We start from the raw sequence: 12703 nt of genomic DNA, 5'->3' as shown, positions 1-12703 counted from the left end.
CCTTTCCTTTCCTTTCCTTTCCTTTCCTTTCCTTTCCTTTCCTTTCCTTTCCTATACACTGATTTTATATGTTACCAGATTCAAAGTCTGGGTGATGGTAAAAGTCCATGAGGAACACTCATTGAGGGCCTTCATGCTGTTAAGTTTGAATGGTTTAGTCAGGCCTGGCCTCTCCCTGACATTGTGGGAGAACATTCTTTATGTTAAGACCCTTGTGTTTCCAATTTGCTTCAGTGATCTCTTAAGAGCTTGCTGCAGTGCCCAGAATTCCACCTGTAAAGGGCGTGTGCTTGCTTTCTGTTAGGCATTTGCAGTATCACTGGAATCCTCAGATGGGGATGTTTTTCCTTTTCAACCTTGCCATGCGTTATTTCACTTCCCATACTCTGTGGTCCAGTTAAACAGGCCTTCTCTTTGTTCCTCATATGTGATATGCTGTCTCTTCTCTCTCTCTCCCTTCGTACTGGCTGCTCCCCGTGTCTAGAATTACCTCTGTCTCTTAGATCCCCTTATTTCTTTTAAAATTCAGCTCCAATGCCACCTTTGGCATGAGGCCTTTCCTGATTCCCACAGCTTCCCCTCCCGACCCAGATAACCTTGTATTTATTTTGTATATGTCTTTATTTGTGTGTGCTGTATTCTTTCTTGCAAAAATAAACTCCTTGAGACCAGGGACTATTTACTTCACTTTTGTCTTTTTCTCTTCAGCACCTAGCACAGTGCCTGGCACATAGAGATAATGATAGGTCCTACATCTGAAATTTCACCAGTACAAGCATTTCTTAGATAAGAAAGCTCCCTCTACTAGTGCAGGTCGGCACCTTCTCTATAATTTTTAGTCTTAGAGAGTTTTCTAGATTTGAGGTGTCAAACATGGGCAGGTAGGCAGCATATGGCCCAAACCAGATTAAAATGTAATCAGGAAATTTTAAACAAAATAAATAAAAATAATATAAAACACAGATAATGTTGCATTTTAAAATTAAGTATGCTGCTGGCAGAGATCCTTATGTATGGATTAGTGGCCTCATTTTCTATTTGAGTCTGACACAACTGAAAATATTGGGATATTGAGTTACTTGCCCAAGGCCACATAGCCAACAAATGTCAGAGGAAGGCCTTGAACCCAGTCAGCTCTTCCTGCCTACAAGACCAGATGCCTATCCTCTACACCATGTTGCTTCTTAATAAATGTTTGTTTATTGATTAATGTAGGGGCATACTCTGATGTGACCTGGAAAAGGATAATTCAAACACTGAGTCCATTGCCTTTATGTGGGCAAATTCAACCATAGGAAAGTATGAGGGCCAGTCCTGCTGTAGATAATTGGCAACAATGCAGGAACTGTTTAATTTCTTGGTTTACCCTCTGTACTTGATTGATAGTCTGTGGAAGCCATGCTACCGTAGGGAGTAACTGAACTATTCATTTTTTCTGGTGACACCTCCAGAATTTTGTCATAAAAGTGGTCCCCTATCTGATGCTCTATGTATCAGAAAACCACTTAATTTTACCACATGAATATTTTTAAAAGCACCACACTGTTTGGTATACAGAAAGGAGCTTCAGACATGGGGTGAGGCATTCCATTTGCAGGAAATGTCTTACAGCAGTGAAGGTCATTGTATAAATCCAGGATGGTGGCAGCTTTATCATGAGAACTACTTTTCCTTGGAACCAAGGTTGCAGAAGAGCTACTCAGGGTCATAGCAGGTCTGTTGGCTTTTGGCACACTGGCCTCTCACATTAATATCTGATGTCATAGGCTCAATCTAATAGTGGTATGACAGTGACTCAATTCTCTTATCTGGTCTTCCATAGAAGCCCATTAAAAGGCCATCACTATTTGTCTATTTGGTTTCCTCTTGACATTATTAAGGAGGCCACTTGACTAGTAAGATATCACAACCTTGACTTTCTCTGACATTTCAGACGGCTGCATTATTATCTTTGCCTTTCCTTCCACTCCAGGTTCCTCTAGGCCTGTGCTACAGAATAATGTACCTTGGCCATTAACTGTAGTTCTTAATTATAGTGAGTAGCCCTTAGGAGAATTTCTTGGGGCATCTTCATTCCCAGTTGAAGATATTCTTGCTTTGAAAAACTACACAAACCTATGTACCATTCCATATGAAAGGGTATTATAATGAAGACAACTAACCTACTACCCAGGCTGCCTTTTTATCAGTTACCCCCAAAACTATTTGTCCTCTACTGCCTCCTGCCTGCCAAAGGACAGGAATGGTTCTCAACTATACTAGATCTACCCCAAAAAGCCAACTTTTCATGGTCAGTACATGCTCAACTATACTCTCCTAACTGACAGACATTCCTAATTTTTGTAAATCAAACTCTTGGCAATATAACTTCCTGCTGCCCCAGAGTCTAGCAGAACCTTGCTAACTTTGCCTACGTAGTCCCTCCCTGGGACCCAAAGCATCTTTATGAAGACCCCATGGCAGGACAATTGCCCTTGACCCCTCTCAAGTTTCCTTCCCAATTACTGGCAGACTCTGCTCCACTAGCTAATAATTCCTGCCACATTCCCAATCAATTTCATGTGTGTGTGTGTGTGTGTGTGTGTGTGTGTGTGTGTGTGTGATTTACTTTCCCTGGTTCCTCCCAGAGGCAAAACAAATCTGTGTCATGCTTGATATTTTCACAGCCTGAGTGACAGAGGCTTATGGGTTAGCTTCCAGTTGAGTTGGTTCCCAGTGTTTCTTATTCTTTTTCTGTCTAACTTCTAGACTCTCTGGCAAAACTATGACCCTTCTTGCATCTCTCCACTCTATGGTTCAGTTGAATCATTCACTAGGTCTATCATCCTTGCTAAATATCTTGACCCCATCTATTCCAATAATCCCATAGGACTGAGATCCATTCCTGAAAATCTTTATCATTATTTCCTTCTCCCAACTCTCATCCACTTAAATTCATTTAAACCCTACTTACCTGCACAAATTCAATTTGAGCAGTGGCAGCTACTAATTTGTGGTTGCTGAGAAGAGAAGACTTGGAAGTAAAGTATCCTTGGAAACTGTTCTGGCTACAACTAAGTGTGTGTGTGTGTGTGTGTGTGTGTGTTGAAGAGGGTACAGCAAGCAAATAATAACTAAATGAAAATAGGATAATCATGTTCAGATGACAAGTATCATGTATATATTCTGATCTTATTATTTGGAGATATTTATAGTGGCTAAGAGAACTCAAATCAGTTTTTGTTTGTTAGCTAATGATTTGAAAAGCTTTTTTTTCCTTACCTATGTAAGTCACATCCACATAACGTGGCTCTGACATACTCCTTCCCATCTGGTTAGTGGCATTGACCCAGATGATGTAGACCATCCATATAGAGGTGTGCCTCTTGTTAAAATAACAGGAATTAGGACCTCCAGTTTTGTAGTCAGGACATTCATGGGTGAGTGACTCTCTGAAAGAAATAACAAAAAAAGTTAAGAAAATAATCCTGGAATGGTGTTTTTAATTTTCTCATTAGAAAAGTGTTACTAGCTTTGGGGAATCAAGTATCCTAAAGGAAGAGCCATAGTGAAAGCTGTGCTTTTTGGACTGGGGAGGGATAAAGAATGAGAATTAGAAATAATAAATAGCAAAGTGCTAGAGAAGAGATTTGGGAAGAGTGGGAGTCGCTGGGGGAGTACCTTATGGAAGTGACCAAGTTGACAAAAGCAGAAATGAGTGTGGTGAGAAAGATAAAGGGGAACTACCTATAGATATTGATGTGAATACATGGGAAACTCAATGACAAATCTAGATTTAAGAAAGATTACGGAGAAGGAAGCAAAGACCAGAATGAGCAGAAGCTGATGATATAACATTAAAGAGAATGAGAAGTGGTTGTTGTTTCTTTAAAGTCATGTTGGGGGCAAGAAAAGGCTCAAAAAAAGGGAAACAATTTCTTTTTGGGGTGGATGAGATGAGCATAAGGGATTATAGTGAGAAATCTGAACTACTTGATTCGTATTTTCTCTTTTTTTCTAAGGTGGATAATGGATTGGAATTGGAAAAGAGAACAAAAATGATTAGCAGGGAGTAGAAACCCAAGATAAAGGAATTGATGGTTAGGCAGCATCTAACTATCCTCAGTGAGTTCAAATTACCATTCCTAGACAAACCATTTCTTAGGTTTCAAAAAAATTGGCAGGTGTGATTGTTGAGCAACTACCGGTGATCTCTGAAAGATCCTAGGGACACAGGACTAAAGAAGGGCAGATATTCTTTCAAATGTCATAAAAATAGTAAGAAGGTATACTCTGTAGTCAATAGGTAAATTTGATTTCTGTTCCTGGCAAAATTCTATGACACGTTATTAGGAGGATGGCTTGTAAGCACTTAGGCAATGAGCGCCAACAGCCAGCGTGGCTGCATATTAATAATAATAATAATAACAGTAATAGTAATAATAGCTAGGATTTATATAGTGCTTTAAGTTTGCAAAAATATTACCACATTTTATCTTGCTCCAGGAAGAGCGGGTCATACCACATTAATCTTACTTCCTTTTTTGATGGAATAATTAGACTGACAGATTAGGGGAAACTGCAGACATTGGATACTTAAGAATTCAGAAAGGCATTTGATGCAGTTTCTTACTCTGTGATAGTGAATAATGTAGAGAGAAATATACTAGATAGTAACACAGATAGATGTGTTTTAAACTGGTTGAATGACCAGACCCAAAGCAAACTGATAAATCGGTTGAAATTAACTTGGAGGGAGATCTTTACTTCAGTGCCCAAGGGATCAGTACTTCACTCTGTGTTGATCAACATTTTCCCCCCAATAATTTGTATTAAGCTATAAAAGATGTATAGATTATGCATTAATATATAGAAGTCAAGTTTACAGATGACACAAAACTTGGAGAGATAGGTCCCATTGGGATTCAAAAAGAGACCAATGAGCTAGAATAACGAGATGACCAAAATAAGATGACATTTAATAGCTATAAATGTAAAGTCTTAAACTTGTATTAAAAAAAGTCAACTTTAAAAGTATAAGATTGGGCAGGCTTGGCTAGGCAATGGTTTGCTGAAAAAGATCTGGGGTTTCAGTGGACTGCAAGCTCAGGACATGGCAATTGTGTGAAGTGGTGATCAAAAAAGGTAATGCCATCGAAGGCTGCATGAAAGCAGGCATGATGCTCAGAGCAAAGGAAGTACTAGTTTCTCTTCATTCTGCCTTAGGCCACATTGTGGCTCTGTGTTAAGTATTGATCACTGCATTTTAAGAAGGACAAAAGCAAGCTAAAGAGTCCAGAAGGTGAGAAACCAGGATGGTAAATAGGTATGGAGAACACATGTTAAAACATGTAACTGGGTCTCCCAGATTTTAAAATAAGAAAATTTCCTACTTTTCTTCTCCTCCAACCTTTCTTACCTCAGTATACTTAAGGTTGTGTCAGTCACCATCATGGTGACGTGGCCTCAGAGCCTTGTTCCCTAACTCAAGTTCTTCATTTGGCTGTTTATACTTAAACTTAGGTATCTAAATAGAAGACATATCATGTAGGTGACAAAATTTTTTCAGCTAAACATATGTTTAGGTGAATAGATTCTTGAAATGTGAAAATTGGACTCATTGTTCAGATGGAATGTTTGGCTCCCAGGTAGGAGGACATGTTCAACATGGGAGTGTTTAAATCTTTAAAAAATGTCTTTGCTAGTTATCCTTGAATGTATCTTTTCCACCAAATTCTTTCCATCATATGAATTTCCCATTTACTTTCAAAACAGCCCCTCATATCCTCCTTTACAAAGTATTTCCTTTCAGAAAACAAAATTCCTACTAGGTAGGCAGGTCATGGAGTGAACTGGAGGAGGGATAAATGGTAAATGGCACTTGAGTTCCATTGGTATCTCTATCTGGTTAGGAGAGCTAGGGGAAGGTCCTCTGTATGGCAAATGGATTCACTCCCTGTAGAGTGAGGACATGGAAGAAGGTTCCACAGGATAAGAAGATGTGGATGGGTTAAAATTGGAACTTTTTTCTGTCCTATATATTTTTTAAATTAAATTTTTAATTCAATTAACAAGCATTTATTTTCTCCTTTAAGATAACAAATCCATCAAAGTATCAAATTACCTTCTTCATAGTCCCCTTTCTGTCCCTGAATATAAAACCTCTTTGGAAATCCAAACACCCTTTATTATCACAGATAATACAATTGAGTTCTATACACTGTAACAATGTGAAACTAATAATTTTAGGAAATGAGAAAATTCTAAAGTGATAAATGGCATGAAACATCCCAAAGAAGTCCACAGAGGTATAGCAATGGTGGTATCTGGTAGAATCATACTTAAAGCACTGTTACTAATAACAGTCTTCATTAATATATAATGACAATCAATGTTAAATAACAAATGGATCTAAGTCTCATGAACTTGGGCAGGAGAATGTGGATATAGGACATCTGTCAGTCCAGGAAATAGAAGGAAGGCTGGCTCTGGCAATCCCACCACCACTGGACTGTATTTGAATCGAGGATGATAAAGTTTGATTAGAATAAATGAGGAGAAAGTGTAACTTTTTTTTACCCTTCTTTTCTGTAAAACAAAGTGTAGTTGGTAGGAATTCCTCCATCTGATCCTGGTTTCCACCAGCAAGTGAATGTTTCCTTTTCAGGAGAACGACACTTTTCGATCTTAGGCTTTCCAGGGGCTGATTGTCCTAGAGAAAGTCAGATACCAACTGGGGTCATTATTATGCCCTATACAACTCCTCATACCACTTCTATCTTCAGCAGCTCTTGATGGGTTATGGGAGACAGCAGAAAGAGCACTCACTGCATTTGGAGTGAGGAGATCTGGGCTTCAATACCTGGTTTTGGTATTTGCTAGCAATGTAATTGTGAACTTAACCTCTCAGAGCAGAATTCCCAAAGGGTCTGTGGGTAGATTTCATGGTGTCTGTGAACTGTAGTTATCCCTTCCACATCATGGGGGCTAGGGAAATGATCCATGGAAAATATTTTGGCCCTCCCTTCATACCAGGGAAGTCTGATTTTTTTTCTTTTTCTTTTATGGGGTGTTTACAATACCTTATTATGAAATCTGGATTAAGAGTTTGGTCATAGGCTATATGTAGGTTAATGTTAAGTAAAAATACATTTTCTATGTTGTCTGCTAGCCTTTGCGTGCCATCTGTGGCTTCCACAAAACTCCTAAAAAATTCCCATTTAATTTCTTATGACCCTCAATATACTGAAGTTGTGATGGGGAAAAATCACGATGTGGAAGGGATAACTGTATAACATAAATTTTAAAAAATACTCTGATAACATTATTTCAATATTATTGGTTGCCTTTGTAACCTTTTGTATTTTATTTTATGCATTTAAAAACATCATTCTGAAAAGGGGCTTACAGACTTTATCAAAGTGCCAAAGGAGTCCATGACACGCAAAACGTTAAGAACCTCTGCCTTACAGCCTGTACTGGCTCACATGTAAAATGGTGGCAATAACATTCATCAACCTCACAGGGTGGTTGTGAAAGAGGCGCTTTAAACCATAAGGTAAATCAAGTTGACAAGCCTTTATTAAGCACTTAACTGTGGTTCAGGTACTGTGATAGGCAACTAGGGACATGCTAAAAAGAGAAAAAGAAAAGAAAAGAAAAAAGAAAAGAGGTAAACAGTCAACCTCCTCAAGGAGCTCACAATATAATGTGTGCCACATATATATGGGTGATTCATATTCTACCAGATTCTATCAAATAGAGACAGTTCCATGGGTGCCACTTCCTAAGTGCTGTAGATAGAGGGGATTATGGAGCTAATGGAGGGACTATGGAGGCTGGAGCTAATATTCAAGGACTCATCTACAGTCTTGCCAGCTCCAAGACAGACTGGCTTTCAGGCAGCTGGACAGGATTCCAGGGGGGGAATTCTAGTTAGCGCATGGCACTTCTCAAACTGGGGTGATAGTGATGGCCTACAGGTCTGTAAGGCTCAGTGAATAAACACAAAACATTGAAAAATGAATAAATGGTGATAAAAATGAAGACATGGTTATTTGTCAAAAGGGGAAATGCTCATAAGGAGTTAGATTGTTGAGAGGCAGCTTGGGGGAAGTAGAAAGAAGAGCACTGGATTAGCTTTTAAGGGACTAGGGATACTAATTGGAAGGCTATCACCATTTACAGTGTGCCTGTGGGTGATCTGCTTCACATCTCTGGATCCCAGTATCCTCTTCTATAAATGAGGATGGTATAAGTCCCTTGCAGCTCCAATATGTTTTGGTTATATGGAGCACATAAACCCTAAAATGCCCAGAAGCACAAGTGTGATTAATACAATAAAAATTCCTTGGATACTAAGCACCCTGCAGATGCTTGGCTAATTAATTCTGACTTTCCTTTCCCCAACATTAGCCTACCCAGCCACCCCACCCCTTCTCCAACACTTACTGACCTCCTTCCAAATAGTTCTGATCTCTTCCTTCTTCACCACTGACTTTCCCCTCTTCAGAATTGCTCCTCTGATACTTTCTGCCTTCTCTTGACTTTTCCTTTCCCCTTTAACTCCCTTCCCCATACTATTCTGTCCCTTTTGTTCTCCTTCCCTTCCGGTTTTTCTTCCTGGCCACTTTCTTCAGTTTCCTGGTCCCTTTTCTCCTTTCTCCCCAACTCTTCCTCTACCTCTCTTTTCTGAATCCCTTGTTTTGCTGATGATTTGCACTTCTCTCTGTTCCATCCCCCATCTGAGTTGAATATACAGTTAAGTAGAAAAACAGAGAAACCTCTGACATTCTTGAGGCACAAAATGTCTGAATTTCCCTCTGCCAAAACCTTCCTCACCGGGATGACAAATCCACTGAAATATTGAATTATCTTCCTTAAGATTCCCATTCTCCCCCTGAACATAACAAATGTTTGAAAATCCAATATCCTTTTATTTGTCATGGATGATATGGTTGAACAACATGGAGCTAATAATTTTAGAAATGAGAAAATTCTGTAATGATAAATGGTATTCCAAAACATTCCAAAGAAGCCTATACAAATTAAAAAGATTGAACTCTTTCTATATGAAACATGGAAACCCTCTCAGATGGTGGAGATCCTTGGGACTTCATGATTCCTGAATTCCTTGGTCAAATTCCAGGAATTGATGTGTCTGCAGATTGACCCCATACTCTCTTCATGAGATTTCTGAGTTAGATTGAGGCAGATTAGTTCAGGTGCTGATAATTTGTTGGTTGGGCCACTTCAATGACACATATCCAACTAACCTCACAGAATCTACTTTTTACTAGAACTGTCCCATCTGAAGCCTGGATCAAGAAATCGAGGATAGTAATACATTCTCAGCTCTTATCTCAATATTCCAAGTTCTCCCTTTTCTGTTGTCTCTCATACTCACCATATTTGTACCCTGGCTCAGAAAATGCAACTGGGGTTTTATCGTGAGTAGTTCACAACCTAAGATGTACCACACTAAGTGTATGTTTCACAAATTACTATATTGTTCCAAGTATATTCTTTTCCAAGTACCTCCATTGGGAGGTAGTGTGGTATAATAGAAAGGGTCATTTTTTTTCACCTATATATCCTTAGTGTGTATACTAGGTGGTGTACTGGATAGAAGTTGGACTTGGACTCAGAAGACCTGAGTTTAAATTCTCTTTCAGACATTACTTACTAGATGTATGATCCTGGGTAAATTGCCTAACCTCTCAGCCTCAGTGTATATCCATCTGTAAAGTGAGGATAATATTAGCACATATTTCATTGGCTGTTAGGACTCTAGAGAGATTTATACACACACACACACACACACACACACACACACATATATATGTATATATGTATATATATATATTTATACATATACACAATGTGTTCTTTTTCAGGTATTAGTTGAATGAGATAACCTTGAGTTCTTTCTAGTTTAGAGACTGAGTCTATAAATACAGTCCCTGTTGGGCTACATTTATAATATTGTGTTCAATTCCAGGTACCACAGCTTGTGGGGGAGGACAGTGGTAAGCTATAACGTACCTAGGGAGGGCAGCTAGAATAGTGAATGGCCTTAAAATTATGGCTCATGAGTTTTGGTTGAAAGCACCTGGGATATTAAGCCTGGAGAAGTAGACTTACAGAGGATATGGTAGCTGCCTCCCAGTATTTGAAGAGTTGTCATAGGGAAGAGAGAAAAGAGTTGTTTTACTTGGTCTCAGAGAAAAGAACTAGGAAAATGGGTACAGACTGCAAAGATATAAGTTTAGCTTTGATGTCAGAAAAAGCTTAACAAAAACCGTCCTGAAGTAGATGGGGCTGCCTCTGAATGGTGGACTGCCCATTAGTGGAAGTCTTCAAGCAAAAGCTAGGCAACCACTCATTGAGTATGTTGCAGATATGATTCTTTTCAGACATGGATTCAATGAGACAACTACCAAGTTCTTTCCAAATCTGAGATTATGATTCTGTGAAGAGTGGTTATATCTCTTCAAATCAGATCTCATATAAAGGAAAAAATATTTGTATAAGCAGAGCCTGAAAAATAATCATACAAAATTACCATATAAGCAAACCACTGACCTTTTGAGAGAAACTTTTTTTTTTAAAGTAAATAAATGTTTCTGCCATACAAAATATAAGAAATCAAATGAAGTTAAAGGGGATGTAAGAAAGTAGGATAAATTAAAATGTCAAATGAATATGGATCAGCCTGGCATGATGGCACTGTATCCTAACTATCAGGGAGCCTCGGGCTGGAGGAGCTCTTGAGCTCTGGAGTTCTGAGCTTCAGCATGTTAAGCCACTGGGTGTCTCCACTGAGTTTGGCATTAATATGATGAACCTCCTGGGAGTAGAAGCCACCAGGTTGCATAATGAGGAACTAACTAGCTCAAGTCAGAAACAGAGCAGGTAACAGCTCCTGTACAAATCAGTAGTGGGATCAGAACCATGAGTAGCTCCTTGGCTTCCAAGGTGGGTGATATAGGAAGACCAATCTTTAAAAAAAATGAACATGCAACACAGGTTCATAGATTTAGAGCTGGAGTGAACCTTAAAGGTCATCTAGACCAGACCCTCATCTTACAGGTCAGCAATCTGAGGTCCATAGTGGTTAAATGATTTGCCCAAGATGGTGCAGATGGCAGAATCAGGATTTGAATCCTGGTCCTCTTCTAGGATGCTGAACTTCTCAGATATGAGGTAGGGTTATTTGCTCTCTTTACTACTTTCCCTTATTTTGCTCTCCACCTACTGCAGCCCTGTTTTCAGTTGGAAAATTCTAAAACCTCCATACTTAGTGAATTCTACCAATTCTGCCTTCCTCTTCCACCACCTACTTTTCATATCTGTGATTATAAGATCCATAGTGCCTCACCTACAAAGGTAACCATAGCTCTGAGGTCAGGTATCTACAAGTAGAAAACACAATAAAATGCAACCTCTATGGAACAAAGAACTGGGTGTGGGGGAATCTCCTCCCACTGCATACACTTGAAACATCTTCTGTAGTCTTGCAGATGTGAATGAGGGAAGGAAAGTCAGTGGCTTTTGCAGTGGGAACCTCTAGAGACTTGGATATAGGGGGTTGTTCAGAGGGTGCTTAAAGGAGGGATCTGCTTGTGTTCCCTTGTAGCACTAGCAACAGGAACATTCAGAACAAGCTTTTTCCAAGGTATATGTGTGTGTGTGTGTGTGTGTGTGTGTGTGTGTGCGTGCGCGCACACGTGTGCATGTGTCTCTCCTCTACAATGCTGTTTCTAGCCAGGACTTCCTTGAATTCTTGAATTGACTCCAAGTAGAAGCTATTTAAAGGTCTGCGGGAAGGGGCAAGGAAAGCAATTTTCACAAGACCAAGAAACCAAAGGTCTTGTACCTTCTTATTTAACCAGTGAAAAGAATTCACACTTAGTAAAGAGATAATAGGACATTAACACCTTGTTAACACATTAGTACCCAGTCTTCAATGGTTATGTCAACTGAGCTGGGGTAAAAATCAACTGGTCCAATACCCCCTCCCTCTTCCACCCAAAAATAGATAGGAGATAACTTTTTGAGAAGGGGGGGTGGATATGTCAAGATTCAGGAAAGACTTCATGTATGATGGTACTTAAGATAAACCTTGTAGGAATCTGGTGGTTCTAAATGGGCGCAAAGATGTGGTAAAGACACATGGATGAGGACAGCAAGGTGGCCGATATGACTGGGCTGTATAGTATAGAAAGAGAAGTAATATATATTAAAGCTGGAAAGGTACCAGGTTGTGAAGGACTTTAAAAAGCCAGAAGCATTTATATTTTATCCCAAGTTTGTGGAGAATTAAGGATTATTTCATTCTTTGTACTTGTATATCCAGTGCTTAGCACATAGCAGGTGCTTAATAAATTGCTGGTTGAGCGTTTGATAGACGCATCATAGGAGGTAATAGGGAGCCATTGGATTTTATTGAATAGGGGAACAAGATGGTCAAATTTGTGCTTAAAGGCACTTTGTAATTTTGGCAACTGTATGGAGAATGAATTGGAATGGAGAGGACTAGAGGCATGAACAAGATATTGCATTAGTCCAAGAGAGACATTATAAGGACTTGAATTACAACAGCTAGGTTACTGTAGCTGTGTGATTGGAGAGATGGAGATCAGTGCAAGAAGGCAGAAGCAACAAGATTTTGGTAACAGATATGTTGGGATAAAGGGAGGGTGAGGAGTCACTCCTCCTCCAA

General features: G+C 39.3%; 1 protein-coding gene across 4 annotated transcripts in view; it reads right to left on the bottom strand.

The window, feature by feature from the left end:
* PRLR (prolactin receptor) overlaps positions 1–12703 on the bottom strand; it is a 207783-nt gene that overhangs the window by 17720 nt on the left and 177360 nt on the right. For 3 of the 4 annotated variants that reach the window (XM_027846288.1, XM_027846287.1, XM_027846289.1), the window contains 2 exons: positions 6559–6691; positions 3262–3431 (listed from right to left, as the gene is read on the bottom strand). In XM_027846288.1, the coding sequence (XP_027702089.1) occupies positions 3262–3431; positions 6559–6691 (303 nt within the window). The remainder of the gene's footprint in view (positions 1–3261; positions 3432–6558; positions 6692–12703) is intronic. The other variant, XM_027846290.1, reaches the window with a different exon arrangement.

Source organism: Vombatus ursinus, unplaced genomic scaffold, assembly GCF_900497805.2.
Source record: "Vombatus ursinus unplaced genomic scaffold, bare-nosed wombat genome assembly UNPS02015106.1, whole genome shotgun sequence".
Classification (NCBI taxonomy): domain Eukaryota; kingdom Metazoa; phylum Chordata; class Mammalia; order Diprotodontia; family Vombatidae; genus Vombatus; species Vombatus ursinus.
This window is presented reverse-complemented; position numbering and strand designations above follow the sequence as displayed.